General features: G+C 42.4%; 1 protein-coding gene across 9 annotated transcripts in view; it reads right to left on the bottom strand.

Annotated features, from left to right (window-relative positions):
- SAMD11 (sterile alpha motif domain containing 11) overlaps positions 1-21638 on the bottom strand; it is a 253146-nt gene that overhangs the window by 117027 nt on the left and 114481 nt on the right. For all 9 annotated transcript variants that reach the window (XR_013263263.1, XM_077458075.1, XM_077458074.1 and 6 more), the window contains exon 4: positions 1273-1323. Coding sequence is in view for 8 of the 9 variants with exons in the window: in XM_077458075.1 (XP_077314201.1) it covers positions 1273-1323 (51 nt within the window). In the remaining variant the exon portion in view is untranslated. The remainder of the gene's footprint in view (positions 1-1272; positions 1324-21638) is intronic.

Here is a 21638-nt window from a genome sequence, read left to right as displayed (position 1 = left end):
TGGACCTACAGGTAAGCCTTAATCTAGGCTTACCTGTAGGTCAAAGTGGTTTGTAAGGGTTTACAACCACTTTAAAGGGCCCATCATTCACAAACTGATAAATCAGCTGTGGTGACTGCAACAGAGAAAAATCAACCACTGGCTTCTTATTTCTCAGAGGGACTCCAACAGCGATGTCCCCCACTAGAGCTGGACCTCATTGGCTCCGTCACAGTCACTCATATGGAGCCCTTTAATGGTTCTCAAAAATGCTGTTTTCACAAGGGCCTTTCATGCTTATCAAAGTCAACACAGTGGCCTCACCTATACGGTACATCAAAACGAAAACTAAAGGAAAAGGTGACTGTAAATGTTACATATATTTGGAAAATATTCCCTATGCTTGACCTGGATTTTCCTGCTCTCTCTATTCAGTTTTTTTTTTTTTGCATAAACATTTTATGAAAAATTTAACGCAAAGTTACAGAAAATGACTCCATATACATTACATCATGTAAATGGATGAAAACAATTACAAAGCAAAATAAGTCAAAAAGTAACAATTACATCTAATGATTATTGATATTACATTGGAAAGATACCTTCCAGAGGATGAAACAAATGACCAACTATTATCGTTAGCGTACCGCATATCTCGAATTGTCTCAGGAATAACCACGTAGTAACTAACCGAAAAGAACAGGAAATATAAGAGCACCTATGGCAGTGATGGCAAACCTTGGCACTCCAGATGTTTTGGAACTACATTTCCCATGATGCTCATGCACTCTGCAGTGTAGTGGAGCATCATGGGAAATGTAGTTCCAAAACATCTGGGGTGCCGAGGTTCGCCATCACTGACCTATGGTAAGGTCAATCAGCAGGTCATGGAGGGCGTGGGAGTGGAAGCTGGTTATCACATCCAGTCTTCAGTCCCACAGCCCCCCTCTACTAGTACTAAACTAAAAGGGGCCTATTCATGTATTTTGCTCTTATGTTCAAAACCACATCAGGCAAACTTCAGGACATGGACAACATCCCAGGTGAAAGAGGTATAGGCCTTTTTATACAAAGAAGTGTTTATTCTGGCTGTATAGCAAACCTATTTATGACATCATCCATGGTGAGGTCACCAGGTTAACCAGTTTATGGTGACATTAAAAAAAATTTGTCCCCCCCCCCCCACAACAACCTCATATCATTGAACAATAGAGTGATGTCTGAAGACAAAAAATGACAGGGGTGACGAGATGTGAATGAGCTTACACAAAAAGAAGAAAAAAAGCCTTATACCTGCAAGAGGTGTCTTGAAAGGAGATGTTTAAGTCCCAGTGCGCCCGTATCCTGTTGATAAATAAACAGAGCAATCAATTCACACAGCCCAAAACACATAACTCACTGAGCCCAGAATAACACTGGCTGAGGCAGCAAGTTCTATCAAAATCTGCCCCCACAGCTCTTTCCCAGACCCACAGAAGGCTTGTACACAGGGTCAGAGATCGGAATATTCCTTCTTATTGCTGATGCATTTCATAAGGCTTACATACTTATTGCTGTTTTTCCCCAAACAGAGACACATGAAAATTTAGAGAGGAAAAATGTCAGAATGCTAGAACCAAGGTATTTTTTTAGATAATCCAACTACCATGAAACAGGCAAGTCTGAAGTAGAAGATGTTAGAAAATCACAGCGTCCAAATGTAAAGGAGTTCTATGGTCACAGCATACACTTTCATTTTATATCAGCATTGTAACAATACATACCATAGGTATTTTTTACAATCAAAAGCTTACTTGAAGAATCTCCTTTTATGTTGTGGGTGCTGCCTGTCTGCTAAACATCCATTTCTGCAACTTCCTGGATTCCCTGCATGCTTTGCAGCATCTCCCCTGCTGTTTACTTTCAATTTCTAAGGACTACATATCCCACAGTATCACGCTGCCTGCAAGCACTGATTCCTGTACTGATTCTACCTCCTGAAATCCCTCCTCTCAGCCCCTTTGTAGTTCAGAAGGCACTCTCTGTGAAATGTTTTACACAGCAGTACCTACTCACAGAGCATAGTGGATACATGTCACAGCATTCAAGAAAGTAAATGTGTGGTGATCTTCACAAAGTAAGCTTACAGGCTTCAAGATAATTCAGATTAATAGGAGTAGGCTATAATTAATTGAAATACAATTTGAGATGAATATATGATTTCACTTTATTTTTTTCCATAGATATGCTTTAAGCAAAAGCAACCATCTTTAAATAAACTATAAATCGCTATATACAACTATAAAAAGGTTTGTGAACACCTACTCATCACACCTACACACAGTATATACCCAGAAGTATATGGACACCCATCCAAGAGACTAAGTTTATGTATTTCCAGTAAATTGCACTGGTAATGCTGCAGCATACAAAGACATTTTAAAGCGGAGGTCCACCCTAAAGTGGAGCTTCCGCTCATTAGAATCCTCCCCCCCCCCTCCGGCACCACAATTGGCACCTTTCAGGGGGGAGGGGGGTGCAGATACCTGTACAGTACAGGTATCTGCAACCACTTCCGGGATAGCTCTCTGCGGAAAGGGGCGTGAATCTACGCCCCTTTCCGAAAGTCCCCCGCTGCCTGCTGGGAAACACACGGATCCCAGAGGCAGCGGGTCCATCCTTATTGCGCAGCGCGACTCGCGCATGCGCAGTAGGGAACCGGGAAATGAAGGCTCCACTTCCTGATTCCCATACCCAAGATGGCGGCGGCAGCACCCGAGAGACGATCGAGAGATCGGCTTCGGGTGCCGACATCGCGGGCGCGCTGGGCGGGGTAAGGGTCATTATTTTAAAAGTCAGCAGCTGCAGTATTTGTAGCTGCTGGCTTTAAAAAAAAAAAAAAAAAAAAAAATAAAACGGCGGAACTCCCGGCGGACTCCCGCTTTAAACATTTATAAGCATCCAACTTGGATGCTTGGACACATGATCAAAGAGAAATAAATAGATAGATAACTAAAAAAAATGGATTTTTCCACTCGTCAGGAGCAGATGCACCAGAGATTCCTATAGGGTATATAAAATATGTCAATGTTTAAAATGAACTAAAATTATACATGGTGTTGTATGTCAATAGAAAGATTTCATTATAGGTTTTTGGGATTATGTGTTTACATTTTCTCTTTGTAATTGTATTGTTTTATGTTACCCACTAATAGTTTCCTGCTCTCCTGATGAAGCTCCTCTTTTCAAAACATGTCGAGATACAATCTCACATCCATCACTAACCCACTTGTACCTCAGAAGACATTTGTCAGGATTTATAATATTTGTTATGCTAGAAAAAGCTATTGATCTATATGGGATGCTGTGAGGTTATACGCAGGGTATTATGCTTCTGGGAACATACTTTATTTTTATATATTGTACCTTAAGGTACATTTTAACGTTGATACAATAAATTACTGTTTTTATACGACTTGTTTAAAGTTCTTTTCCCTTAAAGTGGTTGGCACCTAGAAAGTCCCAATATTTGTTTCTCGCTTTTTTCCTCATGTCCACTAAACACATTGGCTAGTACAATCCCCACGTCAATTTTTCTAACCCACAAAAAAGTTTTTCTAGCCCATGTAGAATGAAAACTGTATTGGTGTGAACAGGCTGTTCAGCAAAATCTGCAATAATATATATTTTCCGGTTAGAATTTATCTTTCACCGATCTGCATTAAAAAAAAAAAAAGAATTCTAATTGGTTGGTTGGTAAAGGAATATTGGATTTATACATAAAAAATTATTTTATGCTTTATAATATATTTTAATACACGTAAACTAATTCATGCAAACTGTTGGCACTATAGAAATCTTGTATAAGAATAATTGATATCCCATATTACTGTATAACTGTATGGGAAAAGAACACTGATCCTTTTATAGAACAACAGTTATTGGGGGGAAAATATACATTTCTAATTGTAAATCTATGGACATGTCTTACTTTAAAGAGTTTCGCATTGATCTTGTCTAGAAAAACTAAATTGTGATCCAAGTGCCAAGGCCAGTCAATAGGTTAACCTAAAGATCAACTCCTTGCTTGGGTAGGAGACATTCTAGAAATTTTTCAGTTCACTTTGAATCAGTGTAGTTTATGTGTAAACAAGTAACATGTAACGGTCAGCCCTCAATCTTTCCACTAGCTTACTCGCATTGAGAGTGGAAAATGGTTTCTGGCAAGCGTGGGCCAGATCACAGAGCTAGGATTGCCCACTGTAACAGCTTACATTTGAATTGCTCATGGTCACATAAAGCCCCGCATCCTGACCCAGCGCCTGTGACAGACAGAACACATCCCAGCACTGGACCGGCGTTCTGTCTGTCACAGGCACCAGGTCAGGAGGCGGGGCTGAGTGGGACTGCTGTAAGCTGTTATGGCGGCCAAACCCTGTTCTGTGATCCAGCCGCCATCTCTCTTCCTCTGCACTGGTGACGCTGCAATGATGGGCACAGGCGAGGCTGCAATGATGGGCACAGGTCACGCTGCACTAATGGGCACAGGTCACGCTGCACTAATGGGCACAGGTCACGCTGCAATGATGGGCACAGGTCATGCTGCAATGATGGGCACAGGTCATGCTGCAATGATGGGCACGGGTCACGCTGCAATGATGAGCACAGGTGAAGCTGCACTGATCACACTGCAATGATGGGCACAGGTCACGCTGCATTGGTGGGCACAGGCAAGGCTGCATTGGTGGGCACAGGTCATGCTGTATTGATGGGCACATGTGAGGCTGCATAGATGGGTACAGGTGAGGCTGCATTGCTCATGCTGCAATGATGGGCACAGGTAAGGCTGCATTGGTGGGCACTGGTCAGGCTGCACTGGTGGGCACTGGTCAGGCTGCACTGGTGGGCACAGGCGAGGCTGCATTGGTGGGCATAGATGAGGCTGCAATGATGGGCACAGGTCACGCTGCAATGATGGGTACAGCTGAGGCTGCATTGGTGGGCAGAGGCAAGGCTGCAATGATGGGCACAGGTCACGCTGCAATGATGGGTACAGCTGAGGCTGCATTGGTGGGCAGAGGCGAGGCTGCAATGATGTGCATGGGTCACACTGCAATGATGGACACAGGCAAGCCTGCAACAAAGGACACAAGTCACACTGAAATGATGGGCACAGGCGAGGCTGCACTGATGGGCACAGGTAACGCTGCACTAATGGGCACAGGTAACGCTGCACTAATGGGCACAGGTCACACTGCACTAATGGGCACAGGTCACGCTGCACTAATGGGCACTGGTCACGCTGCACTAATGGGCACTGGTCACGCTGCACTAATGGGCACAGGTGAGGCTGTATTGGCAGGCACAAGTCACGCTACAATGATGGGTACAGATGAGGCTGCAATGATGGGCACAGGTTATGCTGCAATGATGGGCACAGGTCACGCTGCATTGGTGGGAAGAGGCGAGGCTGCAATGATGTGCACAGGTCACGCTGCAATGAAGGACACAGGTCACGCTGAAATGATGGGCACAGACGAGGCTGCAAAAATGGGAACAGGTGAGGCTGCATTGGTGGGCACTGGTCATGCTGCAATGATGGGCACAGGTGAGGCTGCATTGGTTGGTACTGGTCATGCTGCAATGATGGGCACAGGCAAGGATGCATTGGTGGGCACTGGTCACGCTGCGATGAGGAGCACAGGTGAGGCTGCATAGATGGGCATTGGTCAGTCTGCATTGATGGGCACAGATAAGGCTACATGGATGGGCACAGATGAGGCTGCATTGCTAGGCACAGGTGAGGCTGCATTAATGGGCACTGCTTACGCTACATTGATGGGCACTGGTGAGGCTGCATTGATGGGCACTGGTAAAATTGTTGTTCATATTTATTTTTATAACTTAATTCTGCATAAACATTTAATTGTCATTTCATCAGATAATTTACGAGGGCATGTTTAGGGGCGGGGCAACTGGTGGCAAGTAACCATTAAATGGTTACTACACCCTTGTCATACTTACCTCCACTGTGCAGTTCGTTTAGCACAGAGTGGCCCTGATCCTCGTCTTCTGGGGTCCCCCAACAGCGTTTGCGGCTCCTTCCCACATCAAAAAAAACACGTAGGAGAATCGCTCTCCTCGGGGTCCACGTGCGGGAATGCTCCTGAGTCCAGCATTTGCGTCCATAGACACAGAATGCCAGGCTCGGCCCTGCATCATTGGATTTGATTGACAGCAGCGGGAGCCAATGGCTGCGCTGCTATCAATCTATCTAATCAAGAGCCAAGACAACAGGCAGGGAAGGCGAGTTTGTCTCCGTCGTGGAAATTACAGGGCCTGGTCAGCGACAGAAGTTTTTTCACTTTAATGCATAGGAAAAAACACAAGGGTTATATATATATATATATATATATATATATATATATATATATATACTTTAATGTATACACCCTTTTAACCCTTGTAACCCTTTAAGGGCCTGGCTAGTAGGTCAGGACTTGACATTTTGAGCCCTGATGTTACATGTTACATAGAACCAGGCTACAATAAAAACATACAACGCTCTACTTTCAATATTAAAAGGGTGTATACATTAAAGTATATATATATCAGCCACACTGCATAAATAAAGATCAATAAAAATAAAGTGCCTTACATCCTACATCATAGGAAAGGGAAGAAGAATGTGGCTACTTGGAAAATCTGGTGCAAAACTTGCAATGTTCTCTTCGTAGTCCAGTTATACACTCCTCTAATCACTCAATAAGTTTAACACTCACTGAAGTCAAAAGGAGCAGTCAGCAGCAGACATGATCTTAGGTAGAGAGGTTGTGGGGCATAGAGTAAAGAAAGGTTGCAATTTCGACCAGGATACCTTAGAAAAATCGACACCGAAATGTAAATTCAAGATATACAGTCAATTTAAAATGAAACCTTGCAATGCATACTGAGAGCAGAGTCCACCTGTTGATTATTTCACTTGTTCATCCAGACCCTTGAGGGGATTCAGTTTGCGTTGTGCGCTATACAAATATTTCATTAATTCGTTCATCCAGACATTTCTTTAATGCACCAGTCTATCGCACTATTGTGTGTACTCTGGTGATCCTGGAACACACCTGCTGGGGAAGCAGGAGCCCCAGCTATGCTGCCTTATGCAATCAAAAGTATTAAGGCAGGCCATATATGGAGCAAATTTCTTTCCTGCAATCACAAGTGAAGACAATGATTATTATTAGTGGCTATACCAGCCGCTAATGATAATTGTATGTAAAATTCGGCAGGCTGATTGTACTCAAGTGGATCGATTGATTTGGTACATTCACCCTGCCCATACATGGTTCGAATCTCGGCCATCCTAAAATATTTGCCACAGCCACTAATCAGATTCAAACACGTCTTGGAGGTTTGAATGTGTTCGATGGAGAGTAAAAAGGAAGGAAGGAAAGTACATAAAAAAAAAAGTTTAGACAATAGACTCCTACTGTCCTCATACTGATCATGTATAAGGTGTATGTGCTTATTCTGCAAGGCATTACACAGAACACAGATTAAGGTAAATGGAGTGACTTTTCTGATTTAAGCACGGTTACTTTGTTTACTCAATAGCATTAGTACCTCACTGAATGCTTTCACTTATTGCTTGGGATTGCTATTTAAACTAAATTAAGTGGACTGTATGAGATTACCACTGTTATCGCTGGTCAGCACTGGCAGTTTACTGAATGATTGACACTTTACACAATACACAAAAACATTCACACCAGAACTTGCCTATAAACAGTTTGCAATCTAATGTAGTTCCAAACTCATACATGCTCTAGGACCATTTTGGGTAAGTAGTTTTGGATATTTCGGGTTCTAGAAACAAAACAACGGGAACACACAGAGGGCCTGCACCTAGTCTTTGCCTCAACCCAATAGAACACCTTTGGGATAACTGCGAGGCCAAGCCTTCTCCCCAACATCAGTGCCTGACCTCACAAATGTGATTCTGGAAGAACGGTCAGACATTCCCATAGACACACTCCTAAACCTTGTGGACGGCCTTCCCAGAAGAGTTGAAGCTGTTACAGCTGCAAATGGTGGGCCAACTCATTATTGAACCCTACAGACTAAGATTGGGATGTCATTAAAGTTCATGTGCATGCAAAGGCAGGTGTCCCAATGCTTTTGGTAATATAGTGTGCATATATATATATATATATATATATATATATATATATACACATACACATACATACACACACACACATACACAGTATATAGGCATAGTTCACCGTTACCAAACAACAGTAGGCAAGTAATGTCTGGTAATAAAAATAAACTGTGCCGTTTTGACCAAAGTTGAATGATGCCCGTGCTATAGATCTAGTCCTTTTAGGTACCTCATGAAGCCTGCCTGGAAAATCCTAAGACGTTTGCTAGGAGGCACCTAGCTTTTACCATCATGGAAAAAAGCTCCTTCTTGGATTCAAACCCCCTCATATTCACTCTCTCTCTCCTGATGCAGTAGCTCTGAGCTACGCATTTCAGGGATCACTCCTGTGGTGGTACCAGTAACAGCTAGGTGTCTTAGGTGTTTCCCAGTTAGGCTTCATGAGGTATGTAAATAACCTACAAAAAGGACATTATTCAACTTCGTCAAAGCTGCACAGTTTGAATTTTATCTACAGGTACCACTTTTAGGCATTTTGTTTTGTAAAGGTGAACTAACCCTTTAAATGTATTTTTATTACTCAATATGGTCTTCCTCTTGCCGTTAAAGTGGTGATGTTCTCTCCAGGTAAGAGGAATCTGTCTGGGTAATGCTCCAAGAGAGAACTGAAGTGTCTGCCTGCAGCAATACTACAAAGAAACATTAAATGCACTTCAGCTCATTTCAATGCCCTCCTGGCTTTGCTGGAGACTCTGCCTGGCTTACAGGCCTTTCTTTCTGGAACCAGCCAAGCATGGCCAGCACTGAAAAGAAAACTCCAGACCTCTGTGATACCTTAATGAGAAGCTGCCAGAGAGTGAGCAGGGAGCGGAAGGGACAGGGAAGAGCGTGGGATTAGAGCAAAGGAGTTTAAGGCACCAAAAATGGATTACAACTGAAAGAAAAAAAAAAAAACACATCCGAATATTTCCAACATATAATCAGCTCCAAACACCCACAACTGCATACATATTTGTTTAAAAGCCACAAGTCACAATTTGAACCTTCAAGAGTAAACAGTCTAAATGCCACTGGTCAGAAAATTGATGGACTATTCTTTTATTGGTAGGGCTTGACAGGCTATCACTCACTGTTTTAGGAAACAGGAAGGACTCAAGGGCCAATTGTAGGTATGAGGGACTGATAATGCCAGAAACTCTAGTGTAGATCTCACCAACTAAGTAGCTGTGGACTTCCTGTCCTGGTGACCACTCTAAACATGCCAGCATATTTTGGATGATGAAAAGAAACCTAAGAATTTAAGAAAACCTCGCACAAAAATGGGAATGGAGATAAATAGCATATTCTAGCCCTACAAGACAAGATTGATAATTGATAAAAGATTTTCTAGATGCTTGAACTCTGAACATGTCCAGAATACTCAAGCACGATCTTGTATTCAGTGGTCGACGAAGTACCAGAGCTGCTCTTATCATATATAGTAGCAATTTCTATGGGGGAAGCAAGTGAAATATGTGCACAAACTGGCAAATAGGCAAACTCAGATGGATGTAGGTGGTCCAGTACACATTCTAGCACTATGGATCTCCACCGTAATATAAGCAGATAAAATGATTTTTATGGCCACTAAAAAAAAACTTTTTTTGGAGTCCAATTAAGAACACAAAATGTCACCTTCATATTATATTGCCACATACAGGAGGATTGGATACTGGCAAACACCAGAATGTCTCAGTTTATTAAGCAAAGCAGTGCTACGGTAACAGCATGATCATAAACACAGAGGGGTGGAACCTGTGTCCCTCAAAGGGCTCCAAGAATAGAATTTTATGGTAAGTACAAAAAGTCTACTTTCTTTCTCATATTTCATCTTCAGGATGCTCAAAAGTGGTCCAACTGAGAGATGGGCAATGCAGCAAACACACACCAACAGGCCCAAGAAAAACACCAGAGAACTGCGGACTTCCTGAATGACCTTACACCCAAAGCGGACATCAGCTGAGGCCTTAAGGTCCATCTGGTAGAAATTAAAGAACATGTAAACAGAAAACCAGGTGGCAGCCTTACAAATATTAAAAAAAAAAACAGCTGCTGAAGAAAAACCCAAGACACACTTAGCCCCTGTACACACGGTCGGAGATTTCGACAACCAAATCCGTCGGATTTTGTCCGTCGGATTTTGTCTGAAACTGTTGCATACACACGGTCGGACTAAGTTGTCGAAAAATCCGATCATTCAGAACGTGATGACGTAATTTCGTTACGATAGGACTACGTTCAGGCTAGTAGCCAATAGCTTTGATGTAGGAATTTGATCTGAGCATGCGTGGCACTTGGTCCGATCAAAATTCTCTACACATGATTGGAGTATGTCCGATCGAACCAGTTGGTCGGAAAATATTTCCAACAAGTTGTAAAATTGGGTCCGATGGATATTCCGACGGAATCAGTCCAATGCATACCACACACAGTCGGATTATCCGACAACACGGTCCGATAGGACACATTCCGACGGATTCTCCGACCGTGTGTACAAGAGCTTACAGATCTAGTAGAGTGAACCTTGACAGGAAAGAGTGAAACCTGATCCTTGAGACTATGAGCTTGGATTATGGTTTGCCTGAGCCACCTAAAACTGGTGGAAGGGGAAGCTGGTGCACCCTTCCGGGGGCCATCATGGATGACATAAAGAGGATCAGTCTCCCTGAAAGAAGCAGTAGATGAGAGATACACTCATAGCTCAAACAACATTCAGGCAATGGAGACAAATGTCCACTTGGGTTAACTGGAGACAAACAGAGCAAAAACAGAATGTTGACCTTGTCTGGGTGAAATATAGAAACTATCTTAGGTAAAAAGTAATATGCCGTACCACCATTTTGTTCCTATTCAAAACCAAAAAAGGTTTCTTAGATGACAGAGCCATTAGTTCACAGACTGACCTCGCAGAGAAGATAGCAACAAAGAATACAACCTTGTGGGTATGAGTATACAGAGGAATGTGTCCTATTGGTTCAAAATAAAGTGCAGAGAGAACCAAATTAGGATACCACAGAGTCACAGGGGAACAAATAGGGCAAAGCATATGGGAAAATCCCTTTGCAAATGTCTTAAAATAGAAGTAAGGGTATAGGTGACTTAACTCTGGGGTGTGCAACATCCCTAAAATTTGAATACAATAATAGGAATTCCCTTATTGTGGGACTTTTTAGGAACTTCAATCATATAACAAGTAGAATTCATAAAAACAAGTTTTATTGATGCATAACTGAGTAAAAGAAACAGAAAAAACAAAGTGTACATGGTATGAACGGCTAAAGATACACCAACTGAGATATAGGACGATGATACAGTCTGGTTTTCTCCACCCAACGAGTTTCAGAGACTATGCATCTCCTTCAACAGGGGTGTAAGAGGTATAATTTGTGATAAATCAAATGTTGTATAGATGGACATTCCATTCATTTAAAAACAAGATTTCTGCTTTTCTGCCCAGCCTTTGAAGTAGCTTTTGTCAAAAATTATGTTGCGCTAAAAATTAGATGTTATATCTGTGATTGTAATAAGTCCAAATTTCTACTTTGGAAGCATTACAATCACAGATATAACATTTAATTTTTAGCGCAACACAATTTTTTACATTTATTATTTTGTGATATCTCACGTGAGTAGTGTAGCTTATTGTGCTTTGTATTCCACAAGCGCAGTGCAATTTATTTATTTTTTGATGTAGCGTATATATTGTCCTAAATGAAAAAGCCAGTAGTGGAGAGGAGCACCAAAGAAAGTACTCCACCCAACACAGGTGAACCAGGTGGCACTGAGGCCTCGCAGACTCAATCCTGCACCTAGAAACCAATTTTGAATCCAGGTGATTCAGTATAAAAGTAGTAAGAAAGGGACCTCAAATTAGTAGTGAAATGGTTGTAAACTGGCTTAGACAGCAAGAGAGGAGTGTCTAAGCCAGCTTATAACCATTGAAATTCATAAGGTCCTATTCTGGTGCAGACCCAGCTGCAGGAAGGAGAGGACCATCCTACAGAGGAGTACTTTGGGTGGACACCCCCAGACATACAACAAGTGATAGACCTTGTGGGAAGTAGACATGATGGCTTTTATCATTGTATAAATTCACAGATTCAAAAATGCCTGTGAATTTTAAAAACCTTGACTTGAACAGTCATGCCAATAAAGCAAGCAACCATGAAGCAGGATGGTAAATTGGTCCTTAAAGTGGATGTAAACCAGAAAAAATTGTTTATTTAAGGCTTGCACCTTGTACAGTATAGGATTTCATGTCATCTGTGCCCAGTCTTGCCACGAAGAGTTAATCCAGCTCTGAGCAATCCTTTTATCTTTTTTCGGTGAGATAAAAACAATCAGACAGAAAAATAGATGTCCATTTCTTCCCCTTGCTGTGAGTGACAGGTGATTTACATATATCATGCATGAACCTGAGAGAGACAGTCTGTGTACTTCAGACCCCCTCCTCCTTTTTTCTCCAGCTCTGCCAGGATTGGCTGCTCCACACCTCAGCATGATTGGGCATGCTGAAGTCATGTGGTGACTTTCCTGGGTTTTGACTGGATGTTAGTGATCATGAGGCATAATCCACAAGACCAGCAAAAGTTCTGTGTAAGAAATATCAATGCCTGGCCAAGGGGAGTGTAGAGGTGGGTGGGGTGTCTACCGACATCACGACTCCAACCACCGAGCTCCGGACAACAGACCCACCCACAGAATCTGCAGTTTTTCGGGTCTCATAGCAGACAGAGGGGAGACATTTGACAGGTAAGGATACACGCAGGAGGCATGTATATCCTTTTAGATCACCACTACGGCAATAGTTTAGAAAGGATAAGAATGGGTTTACATCCACTTTAATGTGATTGTAAATGATCACCTTGTAAAATAACCCATTCAGTTTAAAATAGAAAGGCAAAACATTTGTGTATAGAGAGAAAAACAATTATACATTTTTTTTAGTGAACACATTCCCTCTGTTCTCAGCTGCAGAAGAGCTGGAAGTGGAGAAGCAACAATGCAGTACAGTACACTGAGCTTCCCAGTGAAAGGCTGGGGGGGGGGGGGGGTCAGGGCAAGTCTGATCATTGGAGGTGAACACACCGAGTTCCCACAGTGTGTGCTCCTGTTTAGTGTGGTTGTTTTTTAATAAGAAAGCAGAGAGAATGGCAGGAACGCCAAGGATTTCACACAAAAGAAGCAATACAAAGAACAGGATACTTTTTCATACAAGTACATGGTACAGCATGCATATATCAGGAAAATGAAATGTTGGATTTACATATTCTTTAACACAGAAGATACTCAGGATCTGTCAAGAGCCTATAGAGAATCAGCTAGGAGGCTTCTCAGGTTTTCATACTACACCTGCTGGGGCCAGTCATGAGCAATGAGGAACCCCAGAACAGCCTCCATCTTGATCTTTAAAAGCAGACAATTAAGAAGAAGCTTCGGGGGAGGAACTGCAGAGATCAGAAAGGAATGAGCCAATAGGGCCACCAGAGCATTTACTGCCTCTTCCAGTGGGTCACTGTAACTGGAGACAAACCTATCTGAACTTGGAAGCCAGAAGGTCCACAACGAGCATTCCCCACCTTCGACACCTCCAGGTGCATAAAAAAAGCTGAAAGCCAGGACCACAAACTAAAGTAAAGTGTAGGAAAGGCTCATCCACTGAAAAGATGGTGACATGCAAGTATGTAACCCTAAAGCTGGAAAGTCTTCCTGGAGAAGAAGGGAAATTACAGATCTGATGGATTCCATACAGATCTTTTAAACTCAAATTAAGATATTCAATACTTTTACATTCACAATGCCCCTTTGGGTTTGGGGACAGTGATCAAGTTGGGAAAAAAAAACAAAAAACATTCTGCCAGAAGAACTGTGGCAATGACACCTTGATCTAGAGGACCAGAGAGCTTGATAGAGATCTTCTAATCTATGCAGTGACACAGATAGAATGGAAAAATAGATGTAGCCTCTATAGAAATAATCATAGTAGAGGATATGTAAAGAATTATACCATCATCCAGAAAACTTTTCCGTCTCTTTTTCCTTCCTCCCCTTTTTCCTCTCCCTTCCCCCTTCTTCCTTATTAATTTATATTTTTATTTTCTACCCTCTTTACCTATTGTGTCTTTTTCCTCCACTTTCCCCCCCCCCCCCTTCCTTCACCCCATCCCCTCCCCCTTTTCATTCCCCTCCATTCCCTCTTTTCCCTCCCCTCTTCTTCTTCTCCCTTCCACTTTCTCTTCTCTGTCCCTTTCCAAACTTTCTCCCCCCCCCCTTCCCCCTCATGCCCACCCCACCAAAATACCCCCCAACTTTCCCACTGTCTCCACATCTCCCCATCCTCACCTAATTCCTTTCCCCCATCCCTTGCTCCTCTTTCGCCACCCCCCCTCCCCACTTCTCTCCCCCTTGCCTCTTCGCTTCCTCACTCATAAACAATTTCCCACCCTTTTACCATGGTCACATTCCTCCACCCACAGCTCCTTCAAGTGCATAGTCCACCCATTTCAACTGTTTCACCCCATCTATTTACATACCAGTCCATTGATTTGTATGTCCCCCCTAGTCCCTGCAGGAGACCCTTTGGTGACGTCCCCTGTCTGCCAGAATTATAGGTAAGCAGCTCTGTTCTTCACCTATATTTACTTTGTTATTGACAGTATTGTATGAAATGTTATTATTACTTTGGTCAATTGTATTGTTATTGATCATTTGTCAATCAAATTACAGATATCCTCCTGGCGAACCGCCATTAGACCGCAAAACTAGTTGAGATTTTATCCATGACCAACTATCCCACTGTGATCTTCCCCATTTGGGGACCATTATTTTGGTGATACACATGGATTGTTACCATGCTTTTAATCTGTATTTGCTTATTTGCCATGTTTTTATTAATTATGTATTAATAAATCTTTATATATTTTTCTATACACTTGTTCATACATTTGAATTTATTTTTGTTTATTTTTGTACCGCAATAGCCCATGTGCCCTTGTCCTCACATCCCCAACAAGAAGAATGGAAGTGAGAAAGTGAGGAGGAGGCAAGTTAAAGGAAGTTCTATACATGGGTGAAGGTCTGCTTTAAGGCAGGACACTTCTGGATTTACAGTGGGGGCAGACAACTTTTTTTATTTCTATTTTTTTTTTTTTTTTACAAAGTCCTCTTGAAAGGGGTACAAGGATAATGAGTGCTTAGGGGAAACAAACAACTCGTCAGGGTGTTTTTCAATCTCTGTAGAGGAAGACTTGGAACAACGGGTGTACCAGGAAAGTTAGGCAGTCTTAGGGGTTCTAAAGGGCCCAAGACTGGGCAAAGCACTGGTAGAAGCAACAGGCCGATTCTGTCGTTTTAGAGTGGTGCATACTGCCACAATAAAAGCTGGAACGGTCTCCCTATTAGGGAGTCTATGCAACTGATGGCCCATAGGATGTCAAGGCCACAGGCAGATCAGATACAGAATCTGTGGGAGCTCACTTGTGCCATCTGCAGTCAGAGTCAGCGAATAACTGGGTGATCTGGGCTATAAAATCTTACACGACTGTAGAAAATGTTTTTTGCCACAGAGGGCAGAGGAACCGTCTACATTCAATGGAGCTAAGGAAGGGCCGAAAGCCAAAATAAACGTTAACGACAGAGGGCAACAAGATTCCAGGCTGCAGAGATATATCACATCAACAGGGGTACTGCAAGCAGCCCCTGACCCATAAGTAGAGTGAGGGATGGAGGCCCTCTAGAGGGCAGCAGGAACAGACTGTCGATTGAAGTTTCACATGGTTCATTGCAAAGTAGGAGCAGCAGCGGTGGGATGCTTCCCCAATAATGTATGGCAGAAAAGAAAGTGCAGCACTCCAACCAGAGGATAACATCAGCACTCAGTCCTCAGACTCAGAGCATTAACCCCTTCTGGAAAATTTAGAATTTTAAAGGGAACCAGCAGCCTATGTACTTGAGATAGCTCCCTATACTTATCCTGACTGGCCCATTCACAAAGCGAGTCTTCAGACACAAGGTAAGTGCTAAGGCAATGCCAATGACTCTGGACTCCGGTTTCCTCCCACACTCCAAATTCATACTTAAAGGTTAATTGGCTCTTGTCTAAACTGCCCCTACTATATGGATGCGAGTTAGGGACCTTAGATTGTAAAATCCTTGAGGGCAGGGACTGATGTGAATGTATAATATATACGTAAAGCGCTGCGTAAATTGTCAGTGCTATATAAGTACCTGTAAATAAAAATGATTTTTTTTTTATTCATAACCTGCACTAGACAGGCAGTTAGAGATTAATGGTAATGTGGCTCCAGGTGGGTATACGGAATAATAAACCCCTGGGGGGGAAGATGAGGTTGATGTGATCAGAATAAAATTGCATTGCAGCAAGCTCCGTCAGTTCCCATCTATCAATTTCCTCACATTGGGAAGCAGCATGGAGCTGCAGGCCCACACGCTATATATAGAGATCTTTGCTTCTACATTTTTTACTTGTCCCATTTGTAGGAGAGAGGCAAGTGCTGCTATTCTACACAAAGCAAGGGAGCCTGCTTACCAGCAGTCTAATAGCATATTTGCAAAAAAAGGCCTTGACCCCTGGGAAGAAATACTGGACACCGCAGCAAATGCCATACAGATAGCAAACCTGCTAGAAAACAAACCCAGGACCAAAATGGTGCAATTCAAAACTACCAGCCACCTAGCCACTATGCTGTCCATATTCGCTGTATACATTTTAATGCTCATCATACAAGTGGTGATTTGTAAAAAAAATAAAAATAATAGCAATGAACAAACAATCCGTATCAGTCTTCCATCCACGGTTTTGAACGTTTCCTGGTTTTTGAGGGAACAAATGATTAGCTGGAAATCAATTGCAAATGCCTTTTGACTGGCATTACAGTGGTTTCACTAAATTTCCAATGCAGTATTGAATGTCTGGTCGCTTGAAACTGGGAAATGATTGACATTGTCCCTGGCAGATTGCCATGAACCGTTTAATTCTCTGTGCCTCTTTTTTTAATCAAAAGCTGATAAAGTTTCCAAAATTTTTAGGTTTATGGCCAGCATTAGCATCCAATACCATCGCTTTTTTACTACTACAAAATAAATAAATAATAGTAAATTGTAGTTAAAGAGGACATACAGTCTTCCACACCACATATGCTTTAAAGTAGAATTAAATCAAAATGTTGTTTTCATAACCCTTGTCAGATTCTTTCTTTTTGCCATTTGTGTTGCCCTGGGTAGATTTCACTTCATTTCCTGTCGCATAGCCAAGACAGGAGCTAATCCTTAGTTGTCACCAGGGTCACCCGAACTAGTGCCCGATTGAACGATTTACCCTCTACTCCTGTTCTGGGGACAACCCAAAATTGAAGATTCTTCCTTCACTTTCACTGAAAATGGCAAACTGGACAAAAGGGGGCTCAGATAGCAATAAAAACCTGACAGGTGTTATAATTCCTCTCCATTCCATCTAAAACTAAAAAAAAGAATTGTCTTTAGTTATACTATAAAACCTAATCTGTATGAAATAGCAAAAAATATCAATCGTTTTATCCTGTCTACATAAGGACTTGTCTTTACAAGATAATCCAATTCTTGACCAATTAGACCCCTTTCACACCATGCCGCCAATAGCTTCCTCAGTAAAACACCAATATTTTTAGCGGCGTTTTACTGTCGGATTTGAGACGCATTTTTCCCCGCTAGCAGGGCGCTTTTAACCTTTTAAAAGGGTTAAAACCGCCCGCAATGCGCCGCAATATCGGCTTTTTCCCAGCGGTATAGCAACGCTGCCCAATTGACACCCTGCCAGCACACCGCTCCAGTGTGAAAGCCCACGAGCTTTCACACTGGAGATGATGGAGCAACTGTTTGAGGGCGGATTGCAGGCACTATTTCTAAAGCTATAGCACCTGCAAAACGCCCTCAGTGTGAAAAGGGTCTTACAGTATCACACAAAAGTGAGTACACCCCTCACATTTTTGTAAATATTTTATTATATCTTTTCATGTGACAACACTGAAGAAATGACACTTTGCTACAATGTAAAGTAGTGAGTGTACAGCTTGTATAACAGTGTACATTTGCTGTCCCCTCAAAATAACTCAACACACAGCCCTTAATGTCTAAACCGCTGGCAACAAAAGTGAGTACACCCCTAAGTAAAAATTGACAAATTGGGCCCAAAGTGTCAATATTTTGTGTGGCCACCATTATTTTCCAGCACTGCCTTAACCCTCTTGGGCATGGACTTCACCAGAGCTTCACAGGTTGCCACTGGAGTCCTCTTCCACTCTTCCATGACAACATCATGGAGCTGGTGGATGTTAGAGACCTTGTGCTCCTCCATCTTCCTTTTGAGGTTGCCCCACAGATGCTCAATAGGGTTTAGGTCTGGAGACATGCTTGGCCAGTTCATTACTTCTACCCTCAGCTTCTTTAGCAAGGCAGCTAATGGAGGTGTATTTGGGGTCATTATGTTGGAATATTACCCTGCGCTAAGTCTCTGAAGGGAGGGGATCAGCTCTGCTTCAGTATGTCACAGTACATGTTGACATTCATGGTTCCCTCAATGAGCTGTAGCTCCCCAGTGCTGGCAGCACTCATGCAGCCCCAGACCATGACACTCCAACCACCATACTTGACTGTGGGCAAGACACACTTGTCTTTGTACTCCTCACCTGGTTGCCATCACATACACACTTGACACCAACTGAACCAAATAAGTTTATCTTGGTCTCATCAGACCACATCTTGTGCATCATCTTTAGAAGAGGCTTCCATCTGGGACAACAGCCATGCAGACCAATTTGATGCAGCATGCAGCGTATGGTCTGAGCACTGATGGGCTGAAAAATATTTACAAAAATGTGAGGGATGTACTCACTTTTGTAAGATACTGTATGTATTGGACATCAGGTACAAGAAAATCAACAATTGCCTCTGAATTTTTTTTCTCCAGATTTCTACAATTTCACCATGGTCTAGAGCAGTGGTCTCCAAATTGCAGCCTGTGGGCCAAACGCAGTCCTTTGCTTGCCTTGATCTGGCACTCAGGGCACTATTGCTCCCACTAACACCAACAAAGAGGCAACATTCCTTCCACTAAACAACAACAGTAATAAACCATTCCCTTTACTAACAGCAACAATGGGGGATTTTTCCTTCCAATAACACCAGCAATGGGGCACTATTCCTCCCACTGATACTAGCAATGGGGCATAATTCCTGGAGGCAGGTAGTCAAATTTCTAGAAACCATACTCCCTATCCCTTGCATACCTGGAATATCCTATGTGCGTTATTGAATTGAGAGCACTGGCCTTATTATTTATAATTTACCTTAATGTATATTCTGACAAAAAATGCCACAAAATGTCACCAAGCTGTATTAACCTATGCTTCATCTTGACCTTGACCAGTTCCTTGCCACAACTACAGCAAACAGGAAAAGGCCAGTATAGGAAACATGATATAGCATTCGGAAGAGTTTTACAGCTAAAATGTCATTTGAAAAATACATTCCATGACTCAATTTTAGAATTCCCAGGTTTAACCTTCAAATTTCTATGTACATAAATTGAAACCATTTCACCTAGTGACTACTGATTTTAGATGTAGCCCATCAGGGAGCTGGAGTTTTTCACATTAGGATAAATGCACAGTATGTGCTTCAGTCCTGTGGCTCAATAGTTTTTGGTACTAGAAAGCCAGCACAGTTTTCTTTGTAAATTATTGTGTTGTGAATTTGCATTTTGTCTCAAGAAAATTGTGATGTGAGGAGGATTGCATTATTGCCGACAGTGGTGCAGACTCTGCTCACTTTAATGCCGCATACACACGATCGGAATTTTGGTCGGAAAAAGCTCTGATGGTTTACCCAACGGAATTCCGATGGGATTTAGCTCAAGCTGTCTTGCAGACACACGGTAACACCAAATACCAAAGAACGTGGTGACGTACAACACGTATGATGGGACTAGAAAATGGAAGTACAATAGCCAGTAGCCAATAGCTTCCGTCTCATAGTTGAATCTGAGCATGCGTGAGTTTTGGAATTGCATACACACGATCGGAATTTCCAATAGAGACTTTTTCCGTCTGAAAAATTGAGAACCTGCTCTCAATCTTCTGCTGGCGGAAATTCGACCAGCAAAATTCCGAGGAGCATACACACGGTCGCATTTTCCATCGAAAATTTCTCATCGGTCTTTTGCTGGCCGGAATTCTGACCGTGTGTACGTGGCATAAGGGTTGCGTTAGGTTGTGCTAGAACAGGGATCTCCAAACTATGGCCCTCCAGTTGTTCAGGAACAATTCCCATAATGCCTAGTCATGTCTGTGAATGTCCCATGCCTCATGGAATGTGTAGTTCTGCAACAGCTGGACGGCTGTAGCTTGAAGATTTCTGTGCTAGAGCATACATGTGGAAAAATCAGGATTGATAAACTGAAAATTTTAAATGACTGTACAAATTTTTTACAGTGATATCCCCATTTTTCACCAAAGTGTCTACCCCCAGTCTCTCCATTGCTAGTAGTAGAAAATGTGTACGTTCCCTACCCACATTCCACAGTGCAACCCTCGGGTCCGAGCACCCTATCAGCAGCACAGGCAGGATCAATAATATTGGTCCTATGCATTCACAAGGCTCAGCAATGTGTGCTCCCAAATCTATAGATTAACGAGGCAGCTTTAACCAGACAGTTGGCACAGGTTACTACAGCTATGTCTGGATGTAAAGGAGAGGCATGGAGTATGTAGTTTTTTAGTTTGCATTCCAAGGCTTGGGTTTCAATTTTGACAGCAGTATGCCTTTAAAGCGGACCTGGAAAAAGCATGGTCTGCTCATCTTGTAGCCCCCACATAAAAATATACAAAAATATACAAAATATTTTCTCTTACACCCCACCTCAGAATCCTCCTGTAGGCACCAGTCATGTCACTGGTTTTCACCATGATATGCTATTCCCAAAGCTCATAAAAATATATTTAAACCCTGTGAAAGAGCACATCTTTCACAAGCGTTGGCAAGCAAGCACTAGAAGCCAGTATTGGAGTAAGTTTTTTTTTTTTGTTTTTTTTTTACATTTTAGCTAATATTCCATTGCTTTCACCAAGTTTTTTTAAAATCAGGGACTAGAGGAGGGTGCTGTACAGGGCCGTCTTTAAGGCAGGGCAAAAGGGGCAGCTGCCCTGGGTCCTCTCATTGTTTTGGGACCCAAAACAGCTGCCTCATACTTGCCAACTATCCAGGTTTAAATTCCCTTGTCCCTTGGAGTTTTAGTCCTGTGCTGTGTCTCGATATCTCCATGTGAAGTGCTGGTACTAATGCTGCCCTGCTCTGCCCTATTGTTGTGTACAGATGACTCACCTGTAGACCCTGTGTTTACATGTAAATAACCGGCATTCATATGTAAATAGTGGCGCCATTACTAAGTAAATACCTGCGGCCATCTGCAATGATATGTAAATAAAGG

Source organism: Lithobates pipiens, unplaced genomic scaffold (assembly GCF_037356315.1).
Source record: "Lithobates pipiens isolate NorthernLeopardFrog02 unplaced genomic scaffold, aLitPip1_a1.2 Scaffold_27, whole genome shotgun sequence".
Lineage (NCBI taxonomy): Eukaryota > Metazoa > Chordata > Amphibia > Anura > Ranidae > Lithobates > Lithobates pipiens.
This window is presented reverse-complemented; position numbering and strand designations above follow the sequence as displayed.